General features: G+C 49.2%; 12 protein-coding genes across 12 annotated transcripts; 6 read left to right on the top strand and 6 right to left on the bottom strand.

The window, feature by feature from the left end:
* Positions 1–311: 311 nt before the first annotated feature.
* N7446_002559 (uncharacterized protein) lies at positions 312–1,117 on the bottom strand (the record flags this gene model as incomplete). Its single annotated transcript, XM_058511308.1, has 3 exons — positions 312–746; positions 817–1,000; positions 1,053–1,117. 3 exons carry the CDS (start codon positions 1,115–1,117, stop codon positions 312–314), a joined length of 684 nt encoding a protein of 227 aa, XP_058376844.1.
* A 1,617-nt stretch (positions 1,118–2,734) lies between these two features.
* N7446_002560 (putative C6 transcription factor) lies at positions 2,735–5,566 on the bottom strand (the record flags this gene model as incomplete). The annotated part of the gene is made up of 1 exon (XM_058511309.1): positions 2,735–5,566. One exon carries the CDS (start codon positions 5,564–5,566, stop codon positions 2,735–2,737), a length of 2,832 nt encoding a protein of 943 aa, XP_058376845.1.
* A 753-nt stretch (positions 5,567–6,319) lies between these two features.
* On the bottom strand, positions 6,320–7,178 carry N7446_002561 (uncharacterized protein; the record flags this gene model as incomplete). The annotated part of the gene is made up of 3 exons (XM_058511310.1): positions 6,320–6,434; positions 6,495–6,576; positions 6,641–7,178. The coding sequence occupies 3 exons, from the start codon at positions 7,176–7,178 to the stop codon at positions 6,320–6,322; spliced, it is 735 nt and encodes a 244-aa protein (XP_058376846.1).
* Positions 7,179–7,683: 505 nt separating this feature from the next.
* N7446_002562 (uncharacterized protein) lies at positions 7,684–8,533 on the bottom strand (the record flags this gene model as incomplete). Its single annotated transcript, XM_058511311.1, has 2 exons — positions 7,684–8,366; positions 8,419–8,533. 2 exons carry the CDS (start codon positions 8,531–8,533, stop codon positions 7,684–7,686), a joined length of 798 nt encoding a protein of 265 aa, XP_058376847.1.
* A 23-nt stretch (positions 8,534–8,556) lies between these two features.
* On the top strand, positions 8,557–8,812 carry N7446_002563 (uncharacterized protein; the record flags this gene model as incomplete). Its single annotated transcript, XM_058511312.1, has 2 exons — positions 8,557–8,650; positions 8,715–8,812. The coding sequence occupies 2 exons, from the start codon at positions 8,557–8,559 to the stop codon at positions 8,810–8,812; spliced, it is 192 nt and encodes a 63-aa protein (XP_058376848.1).
* An 82-nt stretch (positions 8,813–8,894) lies between these two features.
* On the top strand, positions 8,895–9,911 carry N7446_002564 (uncharacterized protein; the record flags this gene model as incomplete). Its single annotated transcript, XM_058511313.1, has 1 exon — positions 8,895–9,911. One exon carries the CDS (start codon positions 8,895–8,897, stop codon positions 9,909–9,911), a length of 1,017 nt encoding a protein of 338 aa, XP_058376849.1.
* Positions 9,912–10,274: 363 nt separating this feature from the next.
* N7446_002565 (bZIP transcription factor) lies at positions 10,275–11,303 on the top strand (the record flags this gene model as incomplete). The annotated part of the gene is made up of 2 exons (XM_058511314.1): positions 10,275–10,298; positions 10,356–11,303. 2 exons carry the CDS (start codon positions 10,275–10,277, stop codon positions 11,301–11,303), a joined length of 972 nt encoding a protein of 323 aa, XP_058376850.1.
* Positions 11,304–13,551: 2,248 nt separating this feature from the next.
* Positions 13,552–16,250, top strand: N7446_002566 (beta-glucosidase; the record flags this gene model as incomplete). Its single annotated transcript, XM_058511315.1, has 3 exons — positions 13,552–13,611; positions 13,667–13,904; positions 13,957–16,250. The coding sequence occupies 3 exons, from the start codon at positions 13,552–13,554 to the stop codon at positions 16,248–16,250; spliced, it is 2,592 nt and encodes an 863-aa protein (XP_058376851.1).
* Positions 16,251–17,040: 790 nt separating this feature from the next.
* N7446_002567 (peroxiredoxin-like family protein) lies at positions 17,041–17,941 on the top strand (the record flags this gene model as incomplete). Its single annotated transcript, XM_058511316.1, has 2 exons — positions 17,041–17,307; positions 17,438–17,941. 2 exons carry the CDS (start codon positions 17,041–17,043, stop codon positions 17,915–17,917), a joined length of 747 nt encoding a protein of 248 aa, XP_058376852.1. The 3' UTR covers positions 17,918–17,941.
* A 444-nt stretch (positions 17,942–18,385) lies between these two features.
* On the top strand, positions 18,386–19,429 carry N7446_002568 (NADP-dependent oxidoreductase; the record flags this gene model as incomplete). Its single annotated transcript, XM_058511317.1, has 1 exon — positions 18,386–19,429. The coding sequence occupies one exon, from the start codon at positions 18,386–18,388 to the stop codon at positions 19,427–19,429; it is 1,044 nt and encodes a 347-aa protein (XP_058376853.1).
* Positions 19,430–19,606: 177 nt separating this feature from the next.
* Positions 19,607–24,703, bottom strand: N7446_002569 (uncharacterized protein; the record flags this gene model as incomplete). The annotated part of the gene is made up of 15 exons (XM_058511318.1): positions 19,607–19,838; positions 19,894–20,268; positions 20,331–20,414; positions 20,470–21,156; positions 21,212–21,262; positions 21,313–21,384; positions 21,434–21,557; positions 21,617–21,949; positions 22,004–22,166; positions 22,221–22,945; positions 22,992–23,225; positions 23,288–23,567; positions 23,618–23,844; positions 23,903–24,428; positions 24,485–24,703. The coding sequence occupies 15 exons, from the start codon at positions 24,701–24,703 to the stop codon at positions 19,607–19,609; spliced, it is 4,332 nt and encodes a 1,443-aa protein (XP_058376854.1).
* Positions 24,704–25,174: 471 nt separating this feature from the next.
* N7446_002570 (uncharacterized protein) lies at positions 25,175–25,840 on the bottom strand (the record flags this gene model as incomplete). Its single annotated transcript, XM_058511319.1, has 1 exon — positions 25,175–25,840. One exon carries the CDS (start codon positions 25,838–25,840, stop codon positions 25,175–25,177), a length of 666 nt encoding a protein of 221 aa, XP_058376855.1.
* Positions 25,841–26,711: the final 871 nt, after the last annotated feature.

A 26,711-nucleotide genomic window follows, 5' to 3' on the forward strand; every position in this document is an offset into this window, starting at 1 on the left:
GCAAGCATCTGATCTTGCGTGCGCGGCACTTATTACATGCCCTTATGTTTCGGGGGCGCGGACAAACGGCCTCGATGGCACTATTCCTTTCCATTATATGTCCTCTGTGAGATAAAATTTAATTTCCTTAGGATACGAGTTTCAGGGATGCATGGTAAATTATAAGGAAAAGAAGAGAGAAGGCCGAGCGGGCCGGATGAACTAAGACGAGTTAGGCCGAACTAGGAATAGCCCTATTTCTAAATACCAACCAAAATCACATCTGCCAAAACAAAGTACGACAATGTGACTGATTTAAAGCAGAGAGAGATTCAGAAATCCCACGTCTGGATATCCTTATAATCCACGTCTCTGTCTGGCCACCCTCCCTCCTGTGTCAGGACATCGATAAAAGTCCCCTCACCACCCCAATTCTCCCTTCCAAACGCCGCAACCATATCAAACCCATTCAACAGCGATCCTGTTGTCCAGATCTTGCCATCACGCACATAACGCTTCTGTATCCAGTTGACTCCAGGGGCCGACTGCTTCATCGTGGCCAAAAAAGGACGCGGCGCCGTGGCAGTTTTTCCCTCCAACAGCCCAGCGACAAGAGCGGGTTGAAATCCAGCACATACAAGCAGGAGTGCGGTACAGTCATCGTGAGTCTTTCGCAAAAACGCTATCTCGGCCTCGGTGGCTTGGTAGTTGAATGACATCGCTCCAACAATCGCGATGTCGAGGGGCGGGCAGCTGGCGAAAGAGTCCTTTAAGCCATGCTTTAGTTGATTTCCTTTTAAATAATCTGATCAACTGGATGTAGGTCTGGTAACGTACCGTTGGGGCAATCTTCACGTTTCCGGTCAGCTTATTAGGCGTCTTGCCGTCCTCATTCACCCAGTGAAAGGTGAAATCCAGAGCGCCCTTTTTCAACTCATCGGAGAGAGGCACAGTCTCGAGAAATTCGCGGCTAATGCTCGAGAAATAACCCACAGGTGCAACGTCGAGGTGCTCAGTCAATCTAAGATAGTCAGATAGAACCAATAAGCTTGATATAGATTGGGAAACTATACGTGTTGAATAGAATCACGCCGACACGGATCGGGCGTCCGGGGTTGCGAAGGTCGATAGGAGACATCTTACTGTTGAATTGAATGCTGTTAACTGTTCAATATGTTGGTATTCACATAGTTTGCGGATTGAGTATGCTCTTATACTCCTACTTCATCGAATGGCCCTTGCCATAATTGGTTAGCGTGCGGCCATCCGCTGTGTGCATCTCCCACTCGCCTAAACTTTCCAGCCGCACTTCCGCCCTCGTGTCCACTTACTATCCGCTGAAGGCATGTATATGTATTGATGAAGTCCTCTGTTATGGATATGGCAACAAGATGACAATAATCATTACCAAAATACTCAACTACAGTCCTGATAGATAGGTCATCTGCCCATATGTTAGCAGTTCTCGTCCAAGAATCAGCGTTCAGTCTCTTCATTAAACATCACATATTATCATCACTTATTATTCTGTATGTGTTATATTAGAATTCTACACCCCTTACCCACCTCGCTTCAGTAATTACTCGCGGGGTAAGTCTATCATAATTGCTAAGCCCTAGCACGACTTGGTGGCCGTCCCTTGGGTCTAGACAGTAGCTAGAAATAAAAGCATCTTGTATATTTCCAGTCATCACTGCTACATTGTTGATTGCTTAAGTGGTTAAAAAATATGTTAATTCTATATATCATGTGCGTAGTTATTTCTACTGATATTTATGTGCAGAGAGGCGGTTTGGGCTTTGGCGTCGTCCGCAGGCGCACATCGTAACAGAATATATATTTTACCTATATCCACCAACTCAACTATTTGCTAAATTAAAGTACTTCTAGTTGGTATTTTTTACAGCTCAGCAGTAATATACAACTTACATGTCCCTACAACCCATAGATCTCAACGAAATGTAATAAAAATACTTGACCTCAACTGTAATCCAACTGTCTACTTTTCCATGTGGAGCCTAGGTCCCACATAACGGGCTAAGCGAACGTGGGAACATATTTCTTATTGCACGGGAAAAACATATAACTAGCATCATTGGTCTAGTGGTAGAATTCGTCGTTGCCATCGACGAGGCCCGTGTTCGATTCACGGATGATGCACAACATTCTTTTTTTTTCTTGCAATTTTCCAATTTAATGAATGACCTTTCCTTTCCATCCTTCCGTATGGGCCGGGTCCATTCTAAATTTTTACGATTTTGCTTTTCATTTAATATTCTCCTCGCACTAAAATAGTCTCCAACGAAACACTATATTCTGGAGATGAATAGGAATAGGAATAGGAATAGGAACACCCAGGCCAGCAATCGAGTCAACACGAGTGCTACCTCTACCATAATGAACGTTGTAGTCATGAAAAACATTCCATCCAACATCGAAAAGAGAATATACATGTCCGATGTAAGGATAACTTATGTACACAAAGCAACTTAGCCGTGGAAAGCCCTGAAACAATACAAGTAGTGATAAGAGAAGAGCAAATCGTAAGAGAGCAAAAATAAAAATAAAAAAATAAAAAACCAAAAAATAAAACACCAGTCCTGCAAGCCCGACTCCAAACACACTTGGAATCATTATAAGAACCAAAAATGACATAGCGGTCATTGAAAAGCAGTAACAGTAACCAATACCTGACCAGGTCACTGCCGCGGACCCTGGTTTACATCTGGCCCTGACAAACCCAGGTCATATGCACTCATGGGTAACCCCCTCCACCGGCAAATCCAGGTACTTCTGGTACACCGGGCAGGCCAGAGGGTTGGGCATCATTTCCACGGCCGTTATTTGGAGGACCCGGCGCCGGGCCTGGAGGCGGAGCAGGTGGGGTTGCAACACCGACAGGATCAAGATTGAAGGGCAAGAACCAAGCACTGGGTTGGTAGAACTCGCCCGTTCCAGCAGGGGCGCCTGGGTCTAGTTGGCCAGTGAAAAGCGATTGGTCTGGGTTCTGCGTTTCGACACCGTTGACTGGCGGGACGGGCGGGTTGTTTTGGACGAAGGAGTTGGGGTCGAAGTCGGAGAAAGAGCCGTAGACAAATTGCCGATCCAGTTGAGGGAGTTGGTCCTGAGGGATGTTGAAATCGAATGGTGGTTGGCCGAATGACATGTGCCGTGGTTGGGAGAACATGGAGGGTTGTGGGAATGCACTGCCTGGGACGCCTGGCGTGTTTCCCATTGTTACTTCCATCATGGATTGTGGGGAGGTCTGTTCCATGCCTGCAACACTATCTGATAGTCTGCTGTTTTTGCGAGAGCGCGACTTGCGAGGGAGGGTTGGTTGTTGTGGTGTGGGAGACAGGCTTGCGAAGAAATCTTCTACGCTTTGGAGGTCGGGCTTTTGGCCCATCACTGCATCCTCGCCTCTTTCTCTGTGCCGTGTATCAGGATCCTCCCAGTGTATTCTTGATACACCATGTGGATACTTGTCGAACCAGTCACCATATTGGAACATTGGTGCTAGTGATGTGCCGTTTTGAGTTGCAACAGAGCCCTGGATAGCTGCATCGGCAAACTGACGATATCGATCTTTGGCACTTTCAACCATGTAGTGGAACATGCCCCAGTACTTTTTCATTTTATTAAGGTAGCGGTATGTATGTCGAAGGTTTTCTTTTGACCGCGCCTCCAGCTGGACGTTCTTCGAGAAAATGCCCCAGATATGAACCGTACTGGCCGAATAGGCGCAGTATCCAGCAAAGGGAACGGTGAGAGGGTAGGCCGAAGCTCGGTCGAAAAGGACCGAAATGTGATGCGCCGCCTCTACCGCAGCACGACCTGCATTGCTAAGGAAGGGTTTAGGCATATCTCGTGGTGGCCGCCCTCCCGGTGACAAGGGGATTGCGAACTGGTTGAGGAATAGCATGTTTTGATGTATGATGATATGGAGGAAGAGAAACTGGTTCGCAACCTTCTCCGCCGCATGGATCTGAAGATTCTCGTAGGTGAAAGTCAAAGGAGCCGGGAGGGAGGCGGAGAATTCTTCAATCTGTCGCTTGAGTCGCATGTACCCTGATTCTGGATGCCAAAGTGGATGTGCGTCCTTTCTCTTACCGCCTAGATTCAGGTAGTCAACAAGCCGACCCCAAATGACGATGGAGCGGATGATGTATGCCGACACACCCATGTTTTCTCTGGCGTTTGACAACTGGCCTGTATCTTCTGGCGTTGGATTGAGAACATCACCGTCGAGATCTTCCGTTGGACCGGGGATTTCCATCTGAAAATGGGTTTCTTTGATAGGCAGCTGGATTTGTAGGAACTTTTCGTTTCCAATTGGCGGCCGTTGACTGCCGGAGGAGTTATACCGATCCATCAAGTAGCATGCCCACATAGTCCGACGTCTGATCTCTTGATCGGTGAAGCTCAACTGCGAAGAGTTGCTGGGGCCTTTGTTAATCATTGGTTCCTGCTCAAGTTCTTGATGCAGCTGCAAGGCATATGCCATCCTCAGCGCCTGACCTCCAAAAGACCAACTTCGTCCACCATGACAAGTTCCGAATTCATGGAGACCAAGAAGGAGGAAAACGGTAAGGATTGTGATATTAGGTTCGTCATGTCTGCTCAGAGCAATGGCGGCGGCAGGATTAGCCCAGTTCTCCCCGCGCAAAAATTGCGGTTCCGAGTTGAGCTGAGGATGTGTTGAGAATCGCGCGGAGACAGCGCAGACAGCAAGAATTAACACCGGGGGAACAGTGCCAGCCTTGAGCCGTCGCATAAAACTGGGCTTGTGTAACAGAAGGTATGATTGCCCGTAGACACAATCGAAGAACACCTCTGCAAGGTGCTCCTGGATCTCCAAGGATGGCAAGAACTCAGCTCCCTCGGTCAAAAGGCCGCTCCCGTCGCTGGACTTGATCTCGCGATTCATTGGGAAGGTCTCATGCGGCGGGCGGCGGTCCCCACGGGTCCATTCATCCATCTCCACCTCAAACGCCTCATCTGCGCTTCTTTTCTTTTGGGCCTTGGTCGGCTGATTCGAAGCAGAAGGCTTGACAACAGACCGACCGATAGAGGCCATGTCCCTCGTCTCTTCCTTCGGTATCGTTTTGATCACGCGATCTTCCATCCTCTTCAACCGCTTATCCAGCATAGCCATATAATCCGTGCGCGGCGCAGCCTTCCGCGTAGTAACTTTATAGACGCAAGGAATCCTCGAGCGAGTACAGTGCTTGCAAGCGGGCTTTTCGCCCGAGCAGCGGATTTTCTTGCGGCGACATGCGATACATGCCAGCGGCAGTCGCTTCCTCTCTTTCCCAGCCTTGGTCTTCATTTCACTCCAAGCGGGCTTGTCGCCGTCGTTAAAATTCCCCGGGTTCGACGGTCCGTCACCGCCGTCGTCTCGTTGGTTGTCTAGCGCGCCGTTGTCCAGGCCTACCGCGGGGTCGGCGGTTTGTGTGCTACCGGGGTCGCGGGAACTTGCATGGCTCTGCGTGTCGAAGTCTTCGAGAGCTGCTGCTGCCTCCTCCTGGCCTAAGCTGAAGCTTGTGCCAGAGGGGTTCAATGGTGATTCGTCACCGGGTGGGATCATGACGGGTGCAAATACCCCAGGACCCAGGCCCGAAGCATCCTTCGGTACGGTCGGGGCAGTTTCGAAAGGTGATCCGCGGAGGGTTCCACGAGATGTTGAAAGGGAAGTCTGGCGGGAGGAGTCGGAGAGTCAGAGAGTCGGAGAGTCGGGGTTGAGAAAATGAGGAGGAAGTTAATATGGGGAAAGGTTCACCGGCTTGGCAAGAGCGTCCACTGGTAGTGCTCTTATTACGGAGACTCCCTTTTTTGAGCACGTCACAAAGAATACTATTATCTTATAGCTCGGCGTCTTAGAGAGGAAAAGGAATTACCGACGCAATCGACTTTCAAGGTTACATGTGGAATCTGGGGGATTTGCACCAATCAGTTTATCGTGAGCTCCGTTGCTACGTACGGTAGTATACCCCGGCATATCACTTCAATCTGCACTACAAGTCAGGGACTTATTCTGGAGTTCTCGAGACTCTATGTAGCATGTAAGCTCGGATCTGAAAGCACAATCATATCTACATCTACGTAGGGCAACCGGATATTATCAGCTGGACCGGAAGCTTGACAAAATCCTATGGAGCTATAGGGGTTCCAGAAGAGTTACTAATTGCATCGCATTACAGACACCATATCATATATCAACCCTTCTAAATATAATGGGTCCATGAGACGCCCTTCATTCAATCTTTTCTCAATTGTACTCGGATCACCCACATCTCATCTCCTCGTATTAAATCAATCCCGCCCATCTGCGCGGCCAAATCTAGGTAGATTTGGGGCGTCCGACCTTCTGGCGCGGAGTCGCGAGCTCAAGAGCATTCAGAATCTCAGCGCCGAGGGTGTAGATGTTGTAGCTTGGGAAGACAATCCACGCGCCACTAAAAGAACCAGGTTAGTCGTCTTCATTCTAGAAAGTGGCGGGTAGCAGGTAGACCTACTTAGGAATGATCCAATAGAGGAAGAGATCGAGCGGCGCATTGTGCCCAATGTTGTCGAAGCCCGAGAAGACCTCATTGAGCCCTATTAGTTCAAGGCGTCAGCATCCCAACCTATAAAAGAAGTGCATCCATTCGCAAGGACCTACAATAGAGAATGGTCTTGCTCAAAGTCATGACAGACATGGAGTAAGCGACCATGAGCGCGATAGCCCCAATCCGCCCAGCTACAACCTTTTCCCCCTTCAAAAACCACAACAGACCCTTCTTGACCCTCTGTCCACGGCTAGCGACAACAGTTGCGCCATAGCTGTAAACAACCCAGAGGTAGAAGACGTAGCCGATGGTCTCGATGACATTCAGAACCGTCTGCGCAGCAGTAAATCCATTGCGCGCATTGAAGGCAGGCCAGCCATAGATATAGTCGATCTTGCCGTAGAGCGCGTAAGGCGCCCAGATGGGGGAATGGAGTCGCCCGCCGGGCATGCTATGCGGTCGCAACAACACATAGCCCGCGTCCCATGCGACCAGGGGCACGGAGACGACAAGCCAGATTGTCAGCGCAGCTGAGGGGGTATGGACCCATTTGCGCGAGTTGGGGTTCGTTGTCGCTGGCGATTTGGCGAGCTCATTTGCGGCGCGCTCAGGCGATGGGAATTCGCGAGGGTGGTGTCGCGTGGAGACCATTTTTGTCGCACTGTAGTTGCGGGTGTAAAATGGCAGATGCGAGGTTAGGCTATTTACGGGAAGTGGAAAACGCGTTAGAGTGAAGAATGCTGGGAGGCATACCTGGGGGCATACCTGGGGTCCCGAGGTTGTGACGGCCAGTGACGTATCATCCAATGCTGACCCGCATTGGGCAATCGCCTCTTACCGCATTTGAACCTGGTCTACTGACTTATAGTCTCTATATTGGGTATAGTGCACACAGTGCATGTAGTCTATGCTTGTTATAGTCGGATCCAATAGGCTTGTTTGCCTCATTTTCGAATGATTCTCACGTACACGGACCATGAGTTTCCCGGCGACTCACGTCGGCAGTTGTCTATAGATCAACCCTTTCTTCTTTCTTTCTCTCAGCCCACTTATATGTCCGTTTCTCAAAGTGGAGAGATGTAGTTCAGCATGTGCTCCGTATGAATGTATTATATCAATTTCTCATACTTTATGCTGGCCCAAGAAATCCCTGATTTCACTCTTCAATCGCAGTACTCCATTTCTTCAAGAACCAAGGCATACCCTCCCAACTCCTCTGGTCCCAAGACTGACAATCCCCATCAGCACGGTGCCGATGACAAATAAGAGCATGTCGTGTATAAATATCCAACTTAAAGTCCCAGAGACTGAAAGCATGAGGCATCGCATAACACATCATGATAGCTCTCTCCCGAAGAAGCGGCATGGGTATAAGGTCCAAGCTGGCATGATGTGGAACAAGTATCTGAGCCATGGTAGGCTGAAGATGGATTGGAATTGATGAGTTGAATGTTGAGACAACTAGATCCTGTGCGCTGTCTTGGGCGGTGATTGATTTGAAGAACGGTGACATGTAGGTGGTGCTACAGGCTGCCAATCGGTCGACATCGAATCCTAGACGGAGGGCGTTGTTCAGGATTGCTATCCACATTGTATCATGGGGCGTTTGTAGGGCGTTCATTAATGGTTCAGCGAGGGAGGTTGGTGAGGTGCCAGCCCTATTGGTAGATGGAAGCCATGTTAATGATTGTGAGGGACTGGGTAATGTAGGCTCAGAACTGGTATCAGGTGAACTGCTTGATAATAGTTCTGATACGTCGGATGATGGTTGAGGCGCCAGCTTTCTCTTTCGCCCGCTCTGGGCATTTGAACAATTTCGGCGCTCTTTTTGTCTCTCGCCTTTAAGGAATATGTTAGCTCGGTTTATTAGTTGAGAAAACGAAGGACATACGATACGCTCGCTGCGCAGTTCTATTTTGTTCCTGGCGCGCTGGTGTGATAAGTCGCCTCTTGGATCGATTGGAAAGAGCAACAGCATGCTGTTCGACCCCTGCTGTGGAGGCCATGTCTTGACAAGCTCCTGTGGACAATGACCTGCAAAATCCCGAATTATAAAGAACAAGCTGGATTCGAGCTCAAAGAGAAGGAAATACATGCATACATGCACAACGGAAAAGACGGAGGTAAGTGATAAGAGCTCTTAACCCCGAATACTCCAAAATCCGTTCAATCATAAGCCACATCTAGGAGCCACACTGGCTTACGCTTTTAAGCCAATCGGATTGCTTGAACTATATGCCTGGAATCGGAATGATCGCATCGTTGAAATGAGCTCAAACATATAAATTGGCGCGTGTATCTCACTCAAATTGAACAAATAATCCAGCTCATCTAAATCAGCACATCTTTATACAGCCTCAGATCAAAATGTCCTTTACCTCCAAGAAAATCATTGCAATTGTTGGCGCAACCGGCACCCAAGGATCATCAGTTGCCCGCACATTTCTCGCTCTACCCAACTGGCACGTCCGATGCCTCACGCGCAATCCATCTTCCGAGAAAGCACAAGAGTTAGCCCAGCTAGGTGGTGACCTAGTCGAAGCAGACCTCAACAACGAAGATTCCCTCCGCCGAGCATTCGCCGGCGCACACGCCATCTTCCTCAACACTGATTTCTGGCAACCTTACCGGAAAGCCCTGGCCTCAGGCGCTGATGCTGTGACCAGCGCCAAGCAGGGTTACGAGGCGGAAGTCACCCACGGAGAAAACGCAGTCAATGTTGCTGCGACAATTCCAACATTGGAAAGACTCGTGTACTCCGCGTTGGGTCCTATGAAAGCTGCGTCCGGCGGAAAATACTCCGATTCAAACCATTGGGAGACGAAAGCTCACATCGTCAACTATATCGAGAATCAGAAGGTGGAGTTGGCGAAGAAGACATCATTCATTTATATTGGTGCTTATATCACCAATCCGTTCCTGTACCCGAAGTCCCAAGCGGATAGTGGGGAATTTGTTGCTGCACTGCCGGGGAGAAAGGAAATGCGCATGCCTATCATTGACACTGCCCAGTCGACTGGTCATTTTGTCCGGGCTTTAATTGAAGACGAGGAGTCCGGGATGAAGCTTTTGGCCTATGATGACTATCTTTCGGTTGAGGAAATTATGGCTGTATGGTCTCGTGCTCTCGGAAAACAGGTCAATTTGATTCAAATGACTGTTCAGGAGATGCATGAGAAGACGGGTATCCCGCTTGAGGTTCTTGGTGGTCCGGCGTTCATTGATGAATATGGCTACTGTGCTGGGATTGAGAATGTTGTTGAGCCTGCTCAGCTGAAGTCTTATGGGCAGCGGACCGGATTTGAAGATTGGCTGAAAAAGCAGGATGTTAGGGAGTTGCTTGGGTTGAAGGATTCGAACCGTTGGGATGGTTTAGTTCAGTAAATATATAGTTGGAGATGGCAATGTAGTTGTATTCACTATCCTAATCGCATTTCAACGTTTTTTTCTCCAAACTGTCAGTATGGATTATCATCGTGCAGATGTAGCTATTCCCATGTTGGAATAGCCCACTTAGGAAGGAACGCTAATCACGATCACGTGACACAACCCAAAAAACGTCAAACCAGAAGGCGAGAGCCGTCATCCCTCCCAACTTGCAGGCTACTGAGAAATGATCTTCAAATGCTTGCCATGATGACCGAACTGGCCTGATGGAATTTACGTATGGCGAGTTTGACAACCCAGCTGTGCTCCACACCCCTCGAGAGGCCACTGCACTACAGTAACTGATAAAAGCTTAAGACGATGGAAGAAGCGCACGATCGAAGGGTTAGTATCTCCCAGAATAGATATCTGCAACCTACCGACAAACTAATTATGAGAAAGGATGTCGACCGCCTCGCGCGCGTAAGGGACAACCAGCGCAAGAGCCGAGCTCGAAAACAGCAGTATGTGAAGGAGCTAGAGCAGCGTCTATCTGTCAACGAGACTCAAGCCCAACAAAGGGACATCGAGTATCGACTGGCCGTGCAAAAGGTAGAAGCCGAGAACAGACATTTAAAAACGCTCCTTGCATCACTGGGTGTTTCGAATGCTTCTGTGCAGCAATATTTGCAGGTGGTCGAGCAAAGAGAGAACACCACTCAAAAGATTGCCATTCCTGCTGCTCAGCGACGAGAGGGGTTGAATTCCCCGGCACCTTGTGGCTCTGGCCCCAGGCTGCCTGTGGCGATACCTCGTGTCTATGATAACCAGGTGAAGACGGAACCAACTGAGCAACAGTCATCTTCCTGCGGTAGTGTCTGTGGGCCGGCAGCCAGCAATGGCTCGTGCGGGACGACAGCTAGCAACAGTGTTTGTGGGCCACAGGCTAGAAATAATGCCTGTGGACGAACTTCCAGCAACTCCAATGTTCCAACCAGCAGCAACAGCGCTTATGGCTCAACAACCCCCAGCAATGCGTGTGGCCCAACCGCTAGCAACAGTGCCTATGGACCGACAGCCAGCAATAGCGCCTGTGCGCCAAAAGCAACAGAAAAACCAAAGTCAAACGAACTGTCCAGTCATGAGCCAAGAGTTGGAGATCCCGATTTATGCGGATGCAGCCCTAATGGACAAGAAATGGTGGCAGCATCAGAAGATGACCTTCTCAATTCGACACTCTGTGGCATCGCGGATGAAATGATCAACCGGTACAACACCAAAGGATTAGACGTGGAAGAGATCCGGCGCAGAACCTGGTCTGGATTCCGGGCCGGCGCAAATGGCACTGGCTGCAGAGTTCAGAATTCCGTTCTGTTCCAAGTGCTAGATGAAATTAGCCACGACGTATGATCTCGGCTTTTATGTTACGCAAATTGCTACCATCGGCATCTGAGATGGACATTCAAGATATCATCTGATCAGTCCATTCTGGAATACCGGTGAAAGATGTGCCACAGTGGCTGCCAAGGTGCGATGACTGCACTGAATACTACTCCTACCCCGAGAGCGTCATTCCCAACTTGAAGCATTGCCGAGCCTGGACCAACGCCACACCGCAAGGGCCCGGATTGAGACCACGGTCCGATGCACGGCTTGTCAGTGCAGAGATCCACATTGTCCTACAAATGCGGGATCAATTCACACTAAAACTTGCGTGTCATTACATCCTTCTCGGCATGACCCCGCGCCAAGATTGCAGGTCTAAACCAGAGACCGAAGCCGATGCTTTACGAGAGATCGACTATAGCCACGGCATCAATGATGCAAGAGAACTACACATTCCCTTGTTTAAACAGTCTCAGATTATAGAATTTGAATAATAGCAAATAGCAAATCATAAGAGCCTCAGTAAAAAGAACCCAAGCATCCTACAAACCCGCACGAGCCCCCCCGGATTGCCGAGTCCAACTCCCCGGAAAAGATCTTTCAACACCCGCGACAACATCACACCGTTTCACCGACGATTAGCCGGAATACAGGCAAGTCTGACTGCTTCGCCGGTGCATTCAGGCAGGGATCAGCATATTACCCGTAATTTTCTCCCTATTTCCGGCAGTAAAGTTCCAGGGGAATACCTCGGACCAATTTTCATCTCCAGTTTTCATTCCCCAGACCAATCCCGGCCCTGCTGCACTCCGCGAAATTTAGTGCGCTAGTGTGTGTAGGAACATTCGGTCTGGAGACGCCCCCCACCCGCTCTCAAGGCACACCCGAAAGACCTTCCGATTACAGTAACTTGCCGGGCCGACGATTTCATGAGTGGTTTATAGCGTTTAGCCGCGGGGTTTGAAGTACGTGTATACTATTAATGGGTAGTGGAGGCTGGCATCGATCGCTTGGGCCTGGTTACATTGTAGTGGCATGGTACTGTAGTCGAAGAAGCCGGGGATCCGGAATTAGATGACTGCATAATGTAGCGTGGGGGAGGAATCTCGGTGAAGGGAAGACCGACTTCAAACAAGAAAAGTGATCCAGGGTCCAGGGACTTGCAGAAAAAGGCCTTGATACTGTATACTTACTGGCCCGATGAGCGTGCCGAGTCAGCCAAGACTTGGATCAGCCCGAGTTGAGCGGGCGACTCCGTATGGGGATGTGCCAGCTCAGCCAAGTAGTACAGTGTGGGATGTAGTAGTAGAGTGAATGAGGGCAAATTAATCGCGCAAGACATCTGGAGTGCAGCGACTGGGGATGGCCCCGCACTTCCCCAGGCTCTCCACGGTAGCGAAGGTGCTTGGCTGACGGCATCCGTGGTTTGACAATCTTGGAAACAACAAACAATCCGTATACTTCGTATTTATAGTTAACGAAACACCACCGTAGGCTGGTATATAGTATAGAATAGACATAAACCACAGCAACAAGTGTATATAGCCAGAAAATGAGATCGTGTTTCTCCGCAATGACATAGGAGTTCCCCAATCGGGAAGTATAAGCGGAGATCGCAGCCATGCTCAAGCCTCCCGGATAGTCTTTGCCGTAAGATCGGGATCTGGCTTGGCTGTGTGCTGGTAAGGGGTGCTAGTGTAATGATTGCTAGGAGTCAAAATACGAAATATCGATGCCGATGTTCCGGAAGGGAAGATAGGGGAACCAATGATGGCCAGGTTCCTGAGCTGTCAGACCTCGAAGAATGGACGGAGAATTAACGGAGAAGATCGAGACGAGGTGGTATGAGCCGAACTTTAGGCGGCCATTCCCTCGCAGTATGGTACTAGACATGCATGCCTATAACGGAAGGCTGGTGCGTGGTTGTGCTAGGGATGTACCATGTAGGTATCCAAAGGGGTGGTTGTTGACTCCTTTCCTTCCTCCCTTCAATACCAGCCACTTTTGCCTTTGTCCCTGCTCCCCTTTCAAGGACGGCTGAACAGTTCAGAGCGCAGAGCCAATAAGTGGCGTAAGTGACCGGTATAGTGCATACTATAGTGCATGCCTCGCGCAGTCTCAGTGTCGATCCCTTGATTACTCCACACTTTTTTGGAGCTATGATTGACCCTGCCCCTAGTAAATTGTTACATTTAAATCGGAGATTCCCCCACCATTATGCTGCACATCGGTCCTTTCTTCAAAATATCACCCTCCACTTACCCCAACAACAATGAAGTTCGGGTGGTTAGAGGTGGCCGCTTTGGCTTCTGCCTCAGTGGCCAGTGCCAATGTAAGTGACGCGTCCAAGTCCAATTTGATAGTCGATGCTAATTCATTGGCGTTAGCCCCTGGCCTATTCTCCCCCATACTACCCTTCACCATGGATGACCGGCGAGGGCGACTGGTCTGAGGCCTACAAGCGCGCCGTTGAATTTGTTTCCAACCTCACACTTGCCGAGAAAGTCAACTTGACAACCGGTGCTGGTTGGGAGCAAGAGCGATGTGTCGGTGAGACTGGTGGCATCCCCCGACTGGGAATGTGGGGAATGTGTATGCAGGATTCACCTCTGGGTGTGCGCAGCAGTATGACCTCCTTTCTCTCCGCTTGGTAGTGCACCGGCTAATCAAACAACAGGTGATTACAACTCTGGGTTCCCCTCCGGTGTCAATGTCGCCGCCACCTGGGACAAGCGCCTTGCCTACCAACGCGGTATGGCCATGGGTGAAGAGCACCGCGACAAGGGTGTGGATGTGCAATTGGGCCCTGTTGCCGGTCCAATTGGCAAGTACCCCGACGGAGGTCGTAACTGGGAGGGTTTCGCTCCCGACCCCGTCCTCACTGGTGTGATGATGGCCGAGACCATCAAGGGTATGCAGGATGCTGGTGTCATTGCTTGCGCCAAGCATTACATTGGAAACGAGCAGGAGCACTTCCGTCAGTCTGGCGAGGCCCAGGGCTACGGATACAACATCAGCCAGAGTATTAGCTCCAACATCGACGACAAGACTATGCACGAGCTCTACCTGTGGCCCTTTGTTGATGCCATCCGTGCTGGTGTTGGCTCTATCATGTGTTCTTATAACCAGGTCAACAACAGCTACGGCTGTGCCAACAGTTACACGCTGAACAAGCTCCTCAAGGGTGAGCTCGGCTTCCAGGGCTTTGTCATGAGTGACTGGGGTGCGCACCACAGCGGTGTTGAGTCAGCTCTGGCCGGTCTGGATATGTCCATGCCCGGTGATGTTTACCTCGGTAGCCCTTACTCCTACTGGGGTACCAACCTGACTATCTCCGTTCTGAACGGCACCGTTCCTGAATGGCGTGTTGATGACATGGCCGTCCGTATCATGGCTGCCTACTACAAGGTTGGCCGTGACCGCTTCCGTACTCCTCCCAACTTCAGCTCCTGGACTCGCGATGAGTATGGCTTCGAACACTTCATGGTCAGCGAGAACTACGTCAAGCTCAACGAGCGTGTCAACGTTCAGCGTGATCACGCCCAGGTCATTCGCAAGATTGGTTCCGACAGCACTGTTCTTCTCAAGAACAAGCGTGGTGCTTTGCCTCTGACACACGATGAGAAGTTCATCGCCATTCTGGGAGAGGATGCTGGCTCCAACGCTTACGGTGCCAATGGCTGCAGCGACCGTGGCTGTGATAACGGAACTCTGGCCATGGGCTGGGGTAGTGGAACTGCCAACTTCCCTTACCTGATCACTCCCGAGCAGGCTATCCAGAACGAAGTGCTTGACTACAGTAACGGCCAGACTAATGTATTTGCCGTCACTGATAACTGGGCTCTCACTGAGATGGCTGCACTTGCTTCCCAGGCTTCAGTTGCTCTCGTTTTCGTCAACGCTGACTCCGGCGAGGGCTACATCAACGTCGATGGCAATGAGGGTGACCGCAAGAACCTTACCTTGTGGAAGAACGGCGAGGAGGTTATCAAGACCGCTACTCAGAATTGCAACAACACCATTGTTGTCATTCACAGCACTGCCGCTGTCCTGATCAGCGACTGGTATGACAATGATAACGTCACTGCCATCCTCTGGGCTGGTTTGCCCGGTCAGGAGTCTGGCCGCAGTCTGGTTGATGTTCTTTACGGCCGCATCAACCCCGGTGGTAAGACTCCCTTCACCTGGGGTAAGACTCGCAAGGACTACGGCCCTGCTATCCTCACCGTTCCCAACAACGGTGACGGCGCTCCCCAGGACAACTTCGACGATGGTGTCTTCATCGATTACCGTCGTTTCGACAAGGACAACACTGAGCCCATCTATGAGTTCGGCTATGGTCTGAGCTACACCAGCTTCGAGTTCTCCGACCTGAAGGTCACCCCATTGACTCCCACCCCATACAACCCCACTACCGGCAAGAGCGACAAGGCCCCTGTCCTCGGCGAGGCTGAAAAGGCCTCTGACAACCTCTACCCCGAGGGCCTCCACCGTGTCACCCAGTACCTCTACCCCTGGTTGAACTCCACCGATCTCCGTGCCTCATCCGGCGACCCCGACTACGGCATGGACTCCAAGGACTACCTTCCCGAGGGTGCCACTGATGGCTCTCCCCAAGATCTCCTTCCCGCCAGCGGCCAGGACGGTGGTAACCCAGGTCTCTTCGAGGATCTCTTCCAGGTGACCGCCACAATCACCAACACCGGTTCCGTCACCGGTGACGAGGTTCCTCAGCTCTACGTCTCCCTCGGCGGCGAGGGCGACCCCGCCAAGGTCCTGCGCCAGTTTGACCGAGTCACCATTGCCCCTGGCCAGCTTGTGCAGTGGACCACGACTTTGACTCGCCGCGATCTGTCCAACTGGGACGTCACCTCCCAGAACTGGGTCATCTCCGACGCCCAGAAGAAGGTGCATGTCGGTAACTCGTCCCGTAAGCTGCCTCTCTCGGCCGCGCTGCCCTCCGTGCAGTAATTTCTTTCCTTTCTCTTATTTTTTTCAATTCCTATCTTGGGACGCAAAAAGGAGGATATGCCACATTATTCCCTTTTTTCAGGTTGTATAGCCATTGCTTTTTGCACATAGTTTTAGATCCATGCCTTCTGTGACTATTCCGGTCATTAATGAACCCACGTTTTATCCAAGTTCTTCAAAGCTCCTCAGACCGTAAACTCCCACAGATCCAGATGTCGTGATGAATGATGCGACTCGCGGCTCCTAGCATATCCATATATATCATATCACGGTGTGAGCGCTTGAAAATAAGGACTAAAATCAATGCATTATTTAATGGGATGAGGGCCTACATGCAAACACTTCAAATAACGTTAACGTTATTTATTTGACCCTTGCCCATGGCTGCTAACAGTAACAACGTGGGGAACACCAGGTTGCCGGGGCTGTGATTGGCAGTGTAGAGAGAGTACCTGGATAGGTACCCGTGGATGTGTCAATAAACATTGGACTAAAATGGGGCCCTGGGTACTGCTGCGACAGACATTACAAAGGGTGCAGCAAACACGAATATTTGGCGTAGTCTTTGTCTGCTGTATGTCTTTTCTAATTTTCTCTTAATGTTCTTTTTCCCATTCCAATTATTGGTTGCGTGGGATACGAGGGTGCTTTTCATCCCGTGACACTGACATCATCAAGCGTATCTTACTATCGAGGGGTGATTTCGGGGCTGCTTATCAAGTCTCAACCTTGCGAGACATCTTTCACCCAAACCTCTTTACATCAGGATTTATTGGAATCTCACAACGTGATGGCGAGCGAAGGAAATGCAGTTCCTGCCCTAGAACCTACAGCAGCCTCAAATGATAATACCAGTGGTAATGTCAATCGACTTTCGGCGGCCGACCGAGTGAATTCCGCCAACGACGAGCTGCCATCGATGGATATTCAACGTAAGGTTGAGAACCATACGGTGCTCGATCGTAATGGCGAGACGCATCCATTCAAGAGCCTCTACAGTGGACCCGATTCGGCTCGCCGTGTGCTAGTTATCTTCGTTCGGCATTTCTTCTGTGGGGTAAGATTTTTTAATATCTAATTGTTATTTACTCGGCTAGCTGGTCATTCTGTCCTGCCGAAGATTTCCCGAAGAAGACCGCAAAGCGATTGCTGAGGTACAATTTCATTAACATCGTTCATCACAAAAGAGCTGCCAAGAATTCATCCGCGCCCTTTCGGAGACCATAAAGCCTGATTTCCTGTCGCATCTGTCGGTGGACACGTCCATCGTAATTGTCGGCTGCGGCGACCCAGGCCTGATTGATGCCTATGTTGCCGAAACGGGGTGTCCATTCCCTATTTTCTCCGATCCGACATGCAGATTGTATGAGGATCTTGGATTGGTCACTTCTTTAGCCCTAGGACCGCGTCCAGAGTACATCCGCAAGAGCATGATGCATATCGTCGCTGGGTCAATTATGCAGGCTATGAAAAAGATTCCCAGTGGACTGGCGACCAAGGGAGGTGATCACAGGCAGATCGGTGGGGAGTTTCTCTTCGAACTGAAAGGAGAAGAAAAACAGATAACATGGTGTCACCGGATGAAGACCACGCGTGACCACACTGAAATATCAGAACTGGCGCGGATCCTCGATCCAGATGGACACGGTCAACCCCAGAAGGCTTAGCAGGCCTTCACTGTTGAGATTTTGGACACTATCCTGTAGGAAAAGCTGAGGTTACAACGAATCTCTGAATTCCCAAGAAACAGGTTCTCGATAGTGCACTACGCCAGTTCCATCTCGATCTTTGTTTGCTTCTTTGCACGTAGGTTATTAGTTGTTATCCGGTGAAAGTCAAAAATTGTGTAAAAAGATGGAGGCATAAGTTACCTTCGTTATTACCAGCTTTCCATTTCATGGACTGGTAGATAACGTCCTATCACTGGTGCAGGCTTGATGCTCAACAATATCTTCCCTTCGCGGGTTCTTATAGATCCCGATGTCGTGATCAATGATGCGATTCGCGGCTATACCCGCCAGACCCCGAGTCTCCACCAGATAGCCTATCAACCAAACCCAACCTCACCCCCAACTATAAAGTCCACTCCCCATCCCATATCCACCACCCAGTCCAGACAAAAGCAAACCTCCAAAATGCAAGCCATCCGCATAAAACCAGCACCAGAAACCGAAACCCCCTACTCCCCAACAAACCCAGCCCCATCAAAATGCTTAACAAACGACAAAATCCCAATCCCAAGACCTAAATCCCCAACCGACCTCCTAATCAAAATAAAAGCAACAACAATAATAAGAGACATGCTCACCTGGCCCGAATATTACCACCAACAATATACAATCCCGGGCCACGATTTCTCAGGTACAGTGGCAGCCGTTTTCGAAAGTGACAGCAGTACGTCCTCATCTCCCTCCCCACCCCACAATTTCATAATCGGAGACGAAGTCTTCGGCATGGCAAATACAAACCGTGCCTCGACATGGGCTGAATACGCCATCGTCTCTGTTGACGAGGTTGCGCGCAAACCGCGTACGTTGGGATGGGAGGAGGCGGCTGCTTTGCCGCTTAGTGCGTTGACAGCTTATGAGGCACTTTTCCGGCATGCGGGTATTCCCGTGCCGATTGTTGGATCTGGGAAGGAAAGGAATGTGTCTTCTAAGCGTGTGTTGATTACCGGGGCTTCTGGTGGGGTGGGGATTTATCTGGTACAGCTTGCTGCCAGTGCTGGTGTGCATGTCGTTGCGGCTAGTAGTTCGAATGTGCGGAATGGCGAGTTTTTGCGTGGGTTGGGGGCTGGTGAGGTTGTTGAATATGGGGATCTTGAGGGTGTGAATGGGGCGTTTGATGTTATTGTTGACTGTGTGGGTGGTGAGGTGCTTTCTAAGTGCTGGGGGTTCGTTAAGGGAGATGGGGTGTTGATATCGGTTGATTCTGCGAGTTTTGATTTCGTTGCTGAGCATCAGAAGCGTGGATTGTGTGACGGGAAGGAGGGTGTTAAGGCGCTTTTCTTTATTGTTGAGGGGGATGGGGAGGTTTTGAGTGCGTTGGCTGCTTTGGCTGAGTCTGGTGCCTTGCGCTCTTTCGTTGCTGCTACCTTTCCTATTGAGTCTGTTAGGGAGGCTTATGATTTTGCTAATGGGAGATTTGAGGGTCGCGGGAAGGTTGTGCTTACTGTTTGAACTTGAATAAATCTTCATGTTTCTACATAAAAGGGCTGCCCAGATAAAATGAGAGGATGAGCAATATGATCAATATCAATTGTATCTAAGCATTAGAGTTGCTCAAAAGCACGCCATTTCTGCCAGAGAGCGAGTAAGAGTGACCTGAAAGTCTGTACATACTATGTACGCCCCTGTCTATTCTTTGGAGCCCTTATGAAAGCTATTATACAAAGTCTTGAACGCCGAACCTTCCCTTGATAGAAGAGTCTGTGGTGTATCAAATTCCACAACCTGACCCTTTTCTATGAGAGCAACCTTGTCAAAATCCAAAATTGTATGCAGCTTGTGCGCAATGGCAATGAGAGTCTGGTCTTTGAAGTGAGTCCGAATGACCGTCTGCATTAGTGTGTCTGTCTCAGAATCCACACTAGTAGATGAATTAGTAAATAGATACAGCAGCCTTATTCGCTTCTTGAACGTACCTGCTAGTTGCCTCATCCATAATGACAATACTGCTTGACTTGCACAGTGCGCGCGCAAGACAGAATAGTTGTTGCTGTCCGTGGGAAAGAAGATCATCGGACATGTCGATATCCAAGCCGCCTTTTGCCTCAATGTAGGACCATAAATTGACAGCTTGAAGAGCATTAATGATCTGTTTGTCATCCGCATTGGACTCAGGATTGGCGTTTAGCCGAACGCTGCCATGGAGGAAGAATGGCTGCTGGGGGATGATGTTGATTCTGGATCGCACGTGGGATCTTGAAACTTTTGAAATATCTATACCATCTATGCGAATGGTGCCTTTGCTGAGCTCAAGTATCCGCAGAAGTGCTGAAACAAGGGATGATTTGCCACTAATCAAACGTCAGTATTGTTATTCAATCGTCCAGAATTGTCTGTGACAAGGTATACAAACCTTCCAGTCCTACCACACAGAGCTACCTTTTCACCAGGAAGGATGTTGAGACTGATGTCTTTCAGTACTGGATCCGAGAAAGCACTAAGAGGGTATTAGTATGAGACAAAAACGCCGGCAGATATATCGAGGTACTTACTCATAAGAGGCTGAAAGGCCAGAAAGTTCAACACGACCTTGTCGAGGCCAGTCCTCAGGAAGCACCTCTGATTCAGCATCCAAATCCTCAGTTGTGGCATATTGCACATAGGAGCGAATTCTAGAAACAGCACCAATGGAGGTTTCCAGTCCAATCCAGTGTGTCACAAATGACTGCAGAGTACTACTGAAATTGACAATGTTAAAGAGTGCAATGCCCAACAGGTTCATGGACGGGCTTCCTCTCATAGAAATTGCAATAGAAATGACAGCGACGGCGATGAATGCCACTATCAGGTCCAAAACAAGACCTATCCAGCGCTGGATGCAATATAGCATGTAAGAAGGGCGCTGCGAGGCATCCAAAGCAATCAGATTGCGGCGCTGGTACTCCTTGCTCCAGCCATAGGCTCGAATGCTTGAGAGTCCGCCTAGGACCTCCAGGAACTGGGAGAAAAGAGGGGCCTTGGATTCGATTCCTAAGAGCCGCAGCTGACGAGAGGTCTTGATGTAGAACTTTGCCACGTAGTAAACTACGAGGACGCAAAATGGGATCAGCGCTGCTGTGACATAAGATGATCCAACAAAGACAAGGAATCCTTCGGTAATGCAGCTGAGAGCGGCATTGACTGTGAGCTCCAGAGTTTCAGGCAACTCTTCGTCGATCAATTCAAGGTCTTGGCTGAATCTGCATTGAATCTACATTAGTAGGGTAATAACAGTCTTCAGAAAACCATTCTGACCTGTTTGTGGTATTTCCAATATCCGTCGAGGTCAAGAATGAAGTTGTTGCTCTGGATGAACTGTCAATAACGGAGACCCGACAGAGTCGATGCACTCTTACCCCATTGTTGTACGAAGAAGAATCTCATGGAACCGGCGAGCTGTCTTGGGCTGAATAAACATGGCGAGAATCCTATACAACGTTAAACATGCCAACACAATGAGAAATTTAATCAACATACCATGTGCCAAGGAAAGTAGTCAAAAGCGAGAAAAAGCCAAGTGCAGCATACACAGTTAGCCAATACCAAACATGTGCATTTGGGTGTTGCTCATTTGCACGAGTCCACCACTGCAGCCATATCTCTATAATCAAAGTTAGCGGCAAACGAATATCACCGAGCTAGATAATTTGCAGAACTGACGTGGAAAGCTGAGACCCAGGACGAATAGGGCACAGCATATAAGTAATAGTGACAGAAGTGGCCAGCCTATGTTTTCGAAATAATATCGATATACAGTCAAATCGCCTGTTCTTCGACTTGAATCCTCTTTGCTCTCATCTAAGTTTAACCCTTGGAGGGTTTCGTCATTGAGCACGATATCCGGGGCTCGGGTGGTGCTGGCTGTGTGAGAAGTACCGGACAGGGTACTGACATAGCCGTCGGTGCTGACTAGCTCGCTATAAGACCCATGCTCGAGAAGTCTTCCATTCTCATCGAGCGCGATGATATTGTCCGCATAGGCGAGATGATGAGCTGCGAAAGGATTAGATTAACCTCCTTGACGCATAAACCAAAAGAAGACCCTACCCGAATTGGTCGCCATAATCACTGTTTGGCGGGACTGCTTGATAGAACCATGTCGAGAAAAGACTATCTCCAGAATAATCTTCTCCGTTTCACGATCCAAACCCGTCAAAACATCATCCAAAATGAGAACCGGCGCGTTCGAATAGAGCGCCCGTGCAAGTGCCTAGACAAGCTGTGTTATTCGATGCTCATAGAAAGATATGAATGGAAAACTTACGACACGCATTTGTTGGCCACCACTCAGTCGAGACCCACGAACACCAACTTTGGTCTGATCACCCATAGGAAGCTGTTGAAGGTCGACCTGCAAAGCGCAGGACTGAATAACCCGGTCGTACCGAGTTCGGTCCCATGGCGATGCCCCAACAATATTTTCCTGGAGAGTTCCGAATGTAATCCATGGTGATTGGTTACAATATGCAGCATTGGTGAAGTTGGTCGAGATTGAGCCGGAGCATTCTGGTATCTCTCCCATGAGGGTTTTCAAAAAAGTGGATTTTCCGCATCCGACTGGCCCAACAATCATTGTAATCTTTGAGACTTGGATGTCAATGTTCAAGTCTTTTAACACGGGCTCATCGTCAATTGACCAGGCTGCAGACAAGTTTCGGATGACAACACAAGGTTCATTGTTCTGGCTCTGGGTTAAGGAATCAACCTCGATCAGAGGGGGGACGCTGTGTTGATCTGATCCATGCTTTACTCGGTAGTCTTTTCTTTCTGTCTCTAGCAAATGCTTTTGAATTCGCTGGAAACAATTAACAACTGCCATAAAGTCCTCCGAGCCATCCACGATAGAGACCATTGGTTGATCCAATAAAGCAAAAAGAGTCAGTGCAGAAAATGCCACGCCGTTGGTTAGAGTAGCTGTGTCATTGACCTGGGCAAGTAGTATGTAGGCACCAAATCCAAACACGGGTGCCAGGGTAGTAGAGGCATAGCCTGAAGGGTTAGCACGTAGATACTTGTAGTAGGAGCCGGCGCATACCAAGTGTGAGCCTTATAACTCCGAGAAGTCGGAACATATATGAAGCCTCAATTTCCGCAGTTCGAAGATCTCGAAGATTTCTGGAGATGATCTCTGTAAGGCCTGTCATCTTGATATTCTTCATTACCCCGAGGACATTTGAGGTAACCGCCACGCGCTCTTCGACAGCTTCAAGCCATGTTCCCTGCGCATTACCTGAAACCACGGCCAAAGGGATACCAGCAATGAGACATACTGTTAGAATTTGAGTTAGTCATATTACCCTAGAAAAGAGTGGTATATGTATTTTCACTTACTGACAACTATTACCGTAGATGCGATTGTCGCAATGTTCAAGAGCCTTGCCAGCAACCACAAAGCCAATGCAACCTCGGTGATGTTTGAGTATATCTCATGCATATCTATTAGGCCAAATCCAATGCGCTCAATGTCAGTGCTCATCAAGGTAATAGCCGCCGCATCTGAAACAGCAGATGTGCTCAGCCGCAGTGTTTTGTTGAAGATCATTGTTACCAAGCTTCCCCGGACCATAGTGATAACACGGAAGGTTTTGTGTTCATAGGCAGCATAGGATACCTAGATAATATTATCAGCGTGGGCCCGCGTATTTTCAGGAAACTGCGTACTGCGATGCCGATGTACACAATAGCATAGGCGCCGATGAGCCCATATGCGTAGTTGGTTGAGTTGACATGCTCCGGTTCAGTCATAAAATCAAGGACGCGCTCCACGAGGAAAGGCTGCGCGAAGCAAAATCCTGTATACGCAAGCCGGGGAAGAACACCTTCCAGGAACGCCCATTTGTAGTGAGCCACAAAGGTCCACAGAAGTGCGTTTGAACGGTATTTGTCGGCTAGAAGATCATGTCAATACTTAGCTTTTTGGGTTACCTGATGCAATCCGAATCTCACCTTTATCCCATCTTTCAAAGAGGGATTGAGAATTCGAGGCATTCTTGAGGTCATCGTCTAGAGAGGGTAAGCTATCCACTGTTAAAGTGGTCTTTGACCCTCGCCAAAGGAGGTCTCTCAGCCACCAGAATAGCGCTCGATTAATAACGCCACTGGTTGATTCGATCGGGCTGTTTTCATATACCTTCTTAAGCAACTTTCTTTTTTCTGTCGCTTCGAAAACCAGAATGATTGCTTTGATCACCCAGCTGACAGCAAACAAACTAGTCACGGTTTGGTTAGACATGAAATACAAAGTCCGGAGGCGCGCAAGGTCAAATAGCAATGCAAAACCGAGGAAGACATTTAGGATTGTTGATGGCCGTATTGAGCGAAGGTGCTCAAGATGAGAGAAGAAAAGCAAAAAGACAGAAGTGAGCACGGTCACAAGTGTTGTGCCTATGGTCGCTCTCGTTTTGGGAGTATCCAGTTGAAATAAAATGATCAGCAACGCAACATGGCACGCGGTGTAGAACAGCCAAGACAGCTACGCAGGGGTTGTTAGCATACAGAATGTGGGGTGAGGCCACATCGGTTACTCACCTCCTTCGCAGCGTACAACCATGACCGGTTGACCTTCTCAGGCGCACGACGGAGCTTCCAAGCGCGAAAAGACGCGGTCAAACAAACAAGGCCAATTGGGACAAGAGTGAGGATGCTTTCCTCGAACAGGAGGGTGAAATCGAAGCCATGAAGACAAGACGGAGCTACCGTTGGGCCGAAGACATCCTCTACGGCCGCTGAGCAGGGATGATCCAACATAATGAAATGAGAGAGATAAAACTTGAAAGCCACGCAGGAGCTAACATGAGGCTTAAGTGAACGGGAAAGGGTCAAGGTGGAGGCGGGAGATCGCTGGTGCCTAAACAAGACAGGCCGAGACCCTTGACTCACCGTGACTCGACCCGACTCATCCCCAATGTTACATATTTGTGATTTATTTAACTTGACGGAATTCATATCCCTGAGCGCTTAGCGGTCGCGAAATGAAGTTTATGCAGCAATTGAGTCATCCGGCCCGTTTTCTCAGGGTAAAATGGGAGGCCTTAGAACGCCTTAAAATTTATTTCTTTATACTGGGAGAACATTGTTTAATTGGAAACTATGAGATGAACTACCCGATTAGTGATGAAATGAACTTGCTTGACATAAAATTCTATATTCTTGGATTACTATTGCGCTGAAAAGACAAGTCTATATACGAATCAACTTGCGCTGTGAGCAAGGGAAATTTCATGATACAAGCACATTGGTCATAGGTATTGACACCTCCTCGCCATATGTCGTCCCTGTAGATATGACGCGTAGAGGCCAAATCATCATGCACTTCCACTCAACAGGGATGATACTACTAATACCTTGTACCTCTCGCTCGGGAATCCCACGAAGCCACCATACATCTTCAAATTCCTTGACCAGGGCAAAAAGATAAGCCAAGATAAACAGGACACGCGGTCTCCTCTCAGCAACAACACCAATGAAGGTCTGAGGAACGACCGGAGGGAAGCCACTGAACATGCGCCGGAGTACATGATCGGGCTTCCCTTTTTGCACATCAATGTAGAATCTTCCCAAATATGCGATGCCCTCTTCATAAACAGCGAATGCTGCACTGTCCATGCAGTCATCTTCTTGGCGGTAGTGAAGCAGGAACTGTAATGGCTTCATGGGTCCATTGTAGACTCGCTGGGTGCGATCGGCACTTTTCCAGATTGCGGGCTGGGCTTGAAGCAAGGGGCATAGGGGCGAATTATTTGTGATCAACTGATCATAGACGGTCTTTAGTACTGTTCGGATGCCATGGGCCAAAGATAGCCACATAACTGGAGGATCATATGGTGCCGCCGAGGGCTCCGACCGGAGGAAGAGGGCGTATAATGAAAGGAGCACAGTATTCATGCAGACTGCTTCAGTGACGTTTTTAATCCAGATTTGCTGTCACAGGGCGGTGTTGGCGGATAGCAGAATCAATGTATCCATGATAGACTGGGCGAATCGAGCTGGCTTCCTGCGGTAATAGGGTAGCTCGATGAGCTGCGCCCAACGCTAATAAAGTGTGCAGAAGTGGTTCATATTCGAATGCCAGCTGTGGCACTGGCATACCCCACATTTTGCGGACTGATTCCACCTGAGCGGAACTCATCGTGTTGCATGTTTCTGTGACCCATTGATGGATCAGGCGCATCTCAAGGATGCGCATCGCCCCAAGCTCTGGGGATGGCAGGCTGGGGGTGGGGTTGGCCTGAGCGTCACGTCTTGAAATTGCCTTTGACATAGGCTTATTTGGATTATATATGCGAGGTGTCAATGATGGCCATTCGCATGCCACCGAATGACGTCCACAATGGCCGCAAGTTGGGCGTTGTTCATCGCACTAGAGACTGTGAGTATGTATGTGATGATACCAAGGGGAACTAAAGCTTGCCTTGACCTTCCGCGCTTTGCACCGAAGACACCCAGTTGTTGATTTTCGGTGGGTCAGACGAGGCGGCATTTTGATCCCGTCTGAACATGCGACCTAAGTCTAAGCAAGAGTTTCGGTATCGGCAAAGAAGCAAAGTGAAGTAACAATCAGGAGTGGTTTCGCCCCCACAAGGGTCAGTTTCGGGCTCGGATTGTTGTATTATTTTGGGTAAAGCGTGAAATTGAAGAGTTTATCGTGTTGTTATTGGACGTTTGGATGTTCCCCACTATTCAGTTCTCTCTCTAAGCTTACGCTTAGAATGAAATAAGCTTGCTGACTGCTGATCTGGAATATTTCTTACATTAT

The sequence above is a fragment of the Penicillium canescens genome (assembly GCF_028828765.1).
Source record: "Penicillium canescens strain IBT 15451 chromosome Unknown utg000002l_segment0_segment0, whole genome shotgun sequence".
Taxonomy (NCBI): Eukaryota; Fungi; Ascomycota; class Eurotiomycetes; order Eurotiales; family Aspergillaceae; genus Penicillium; species Penicillium canescens.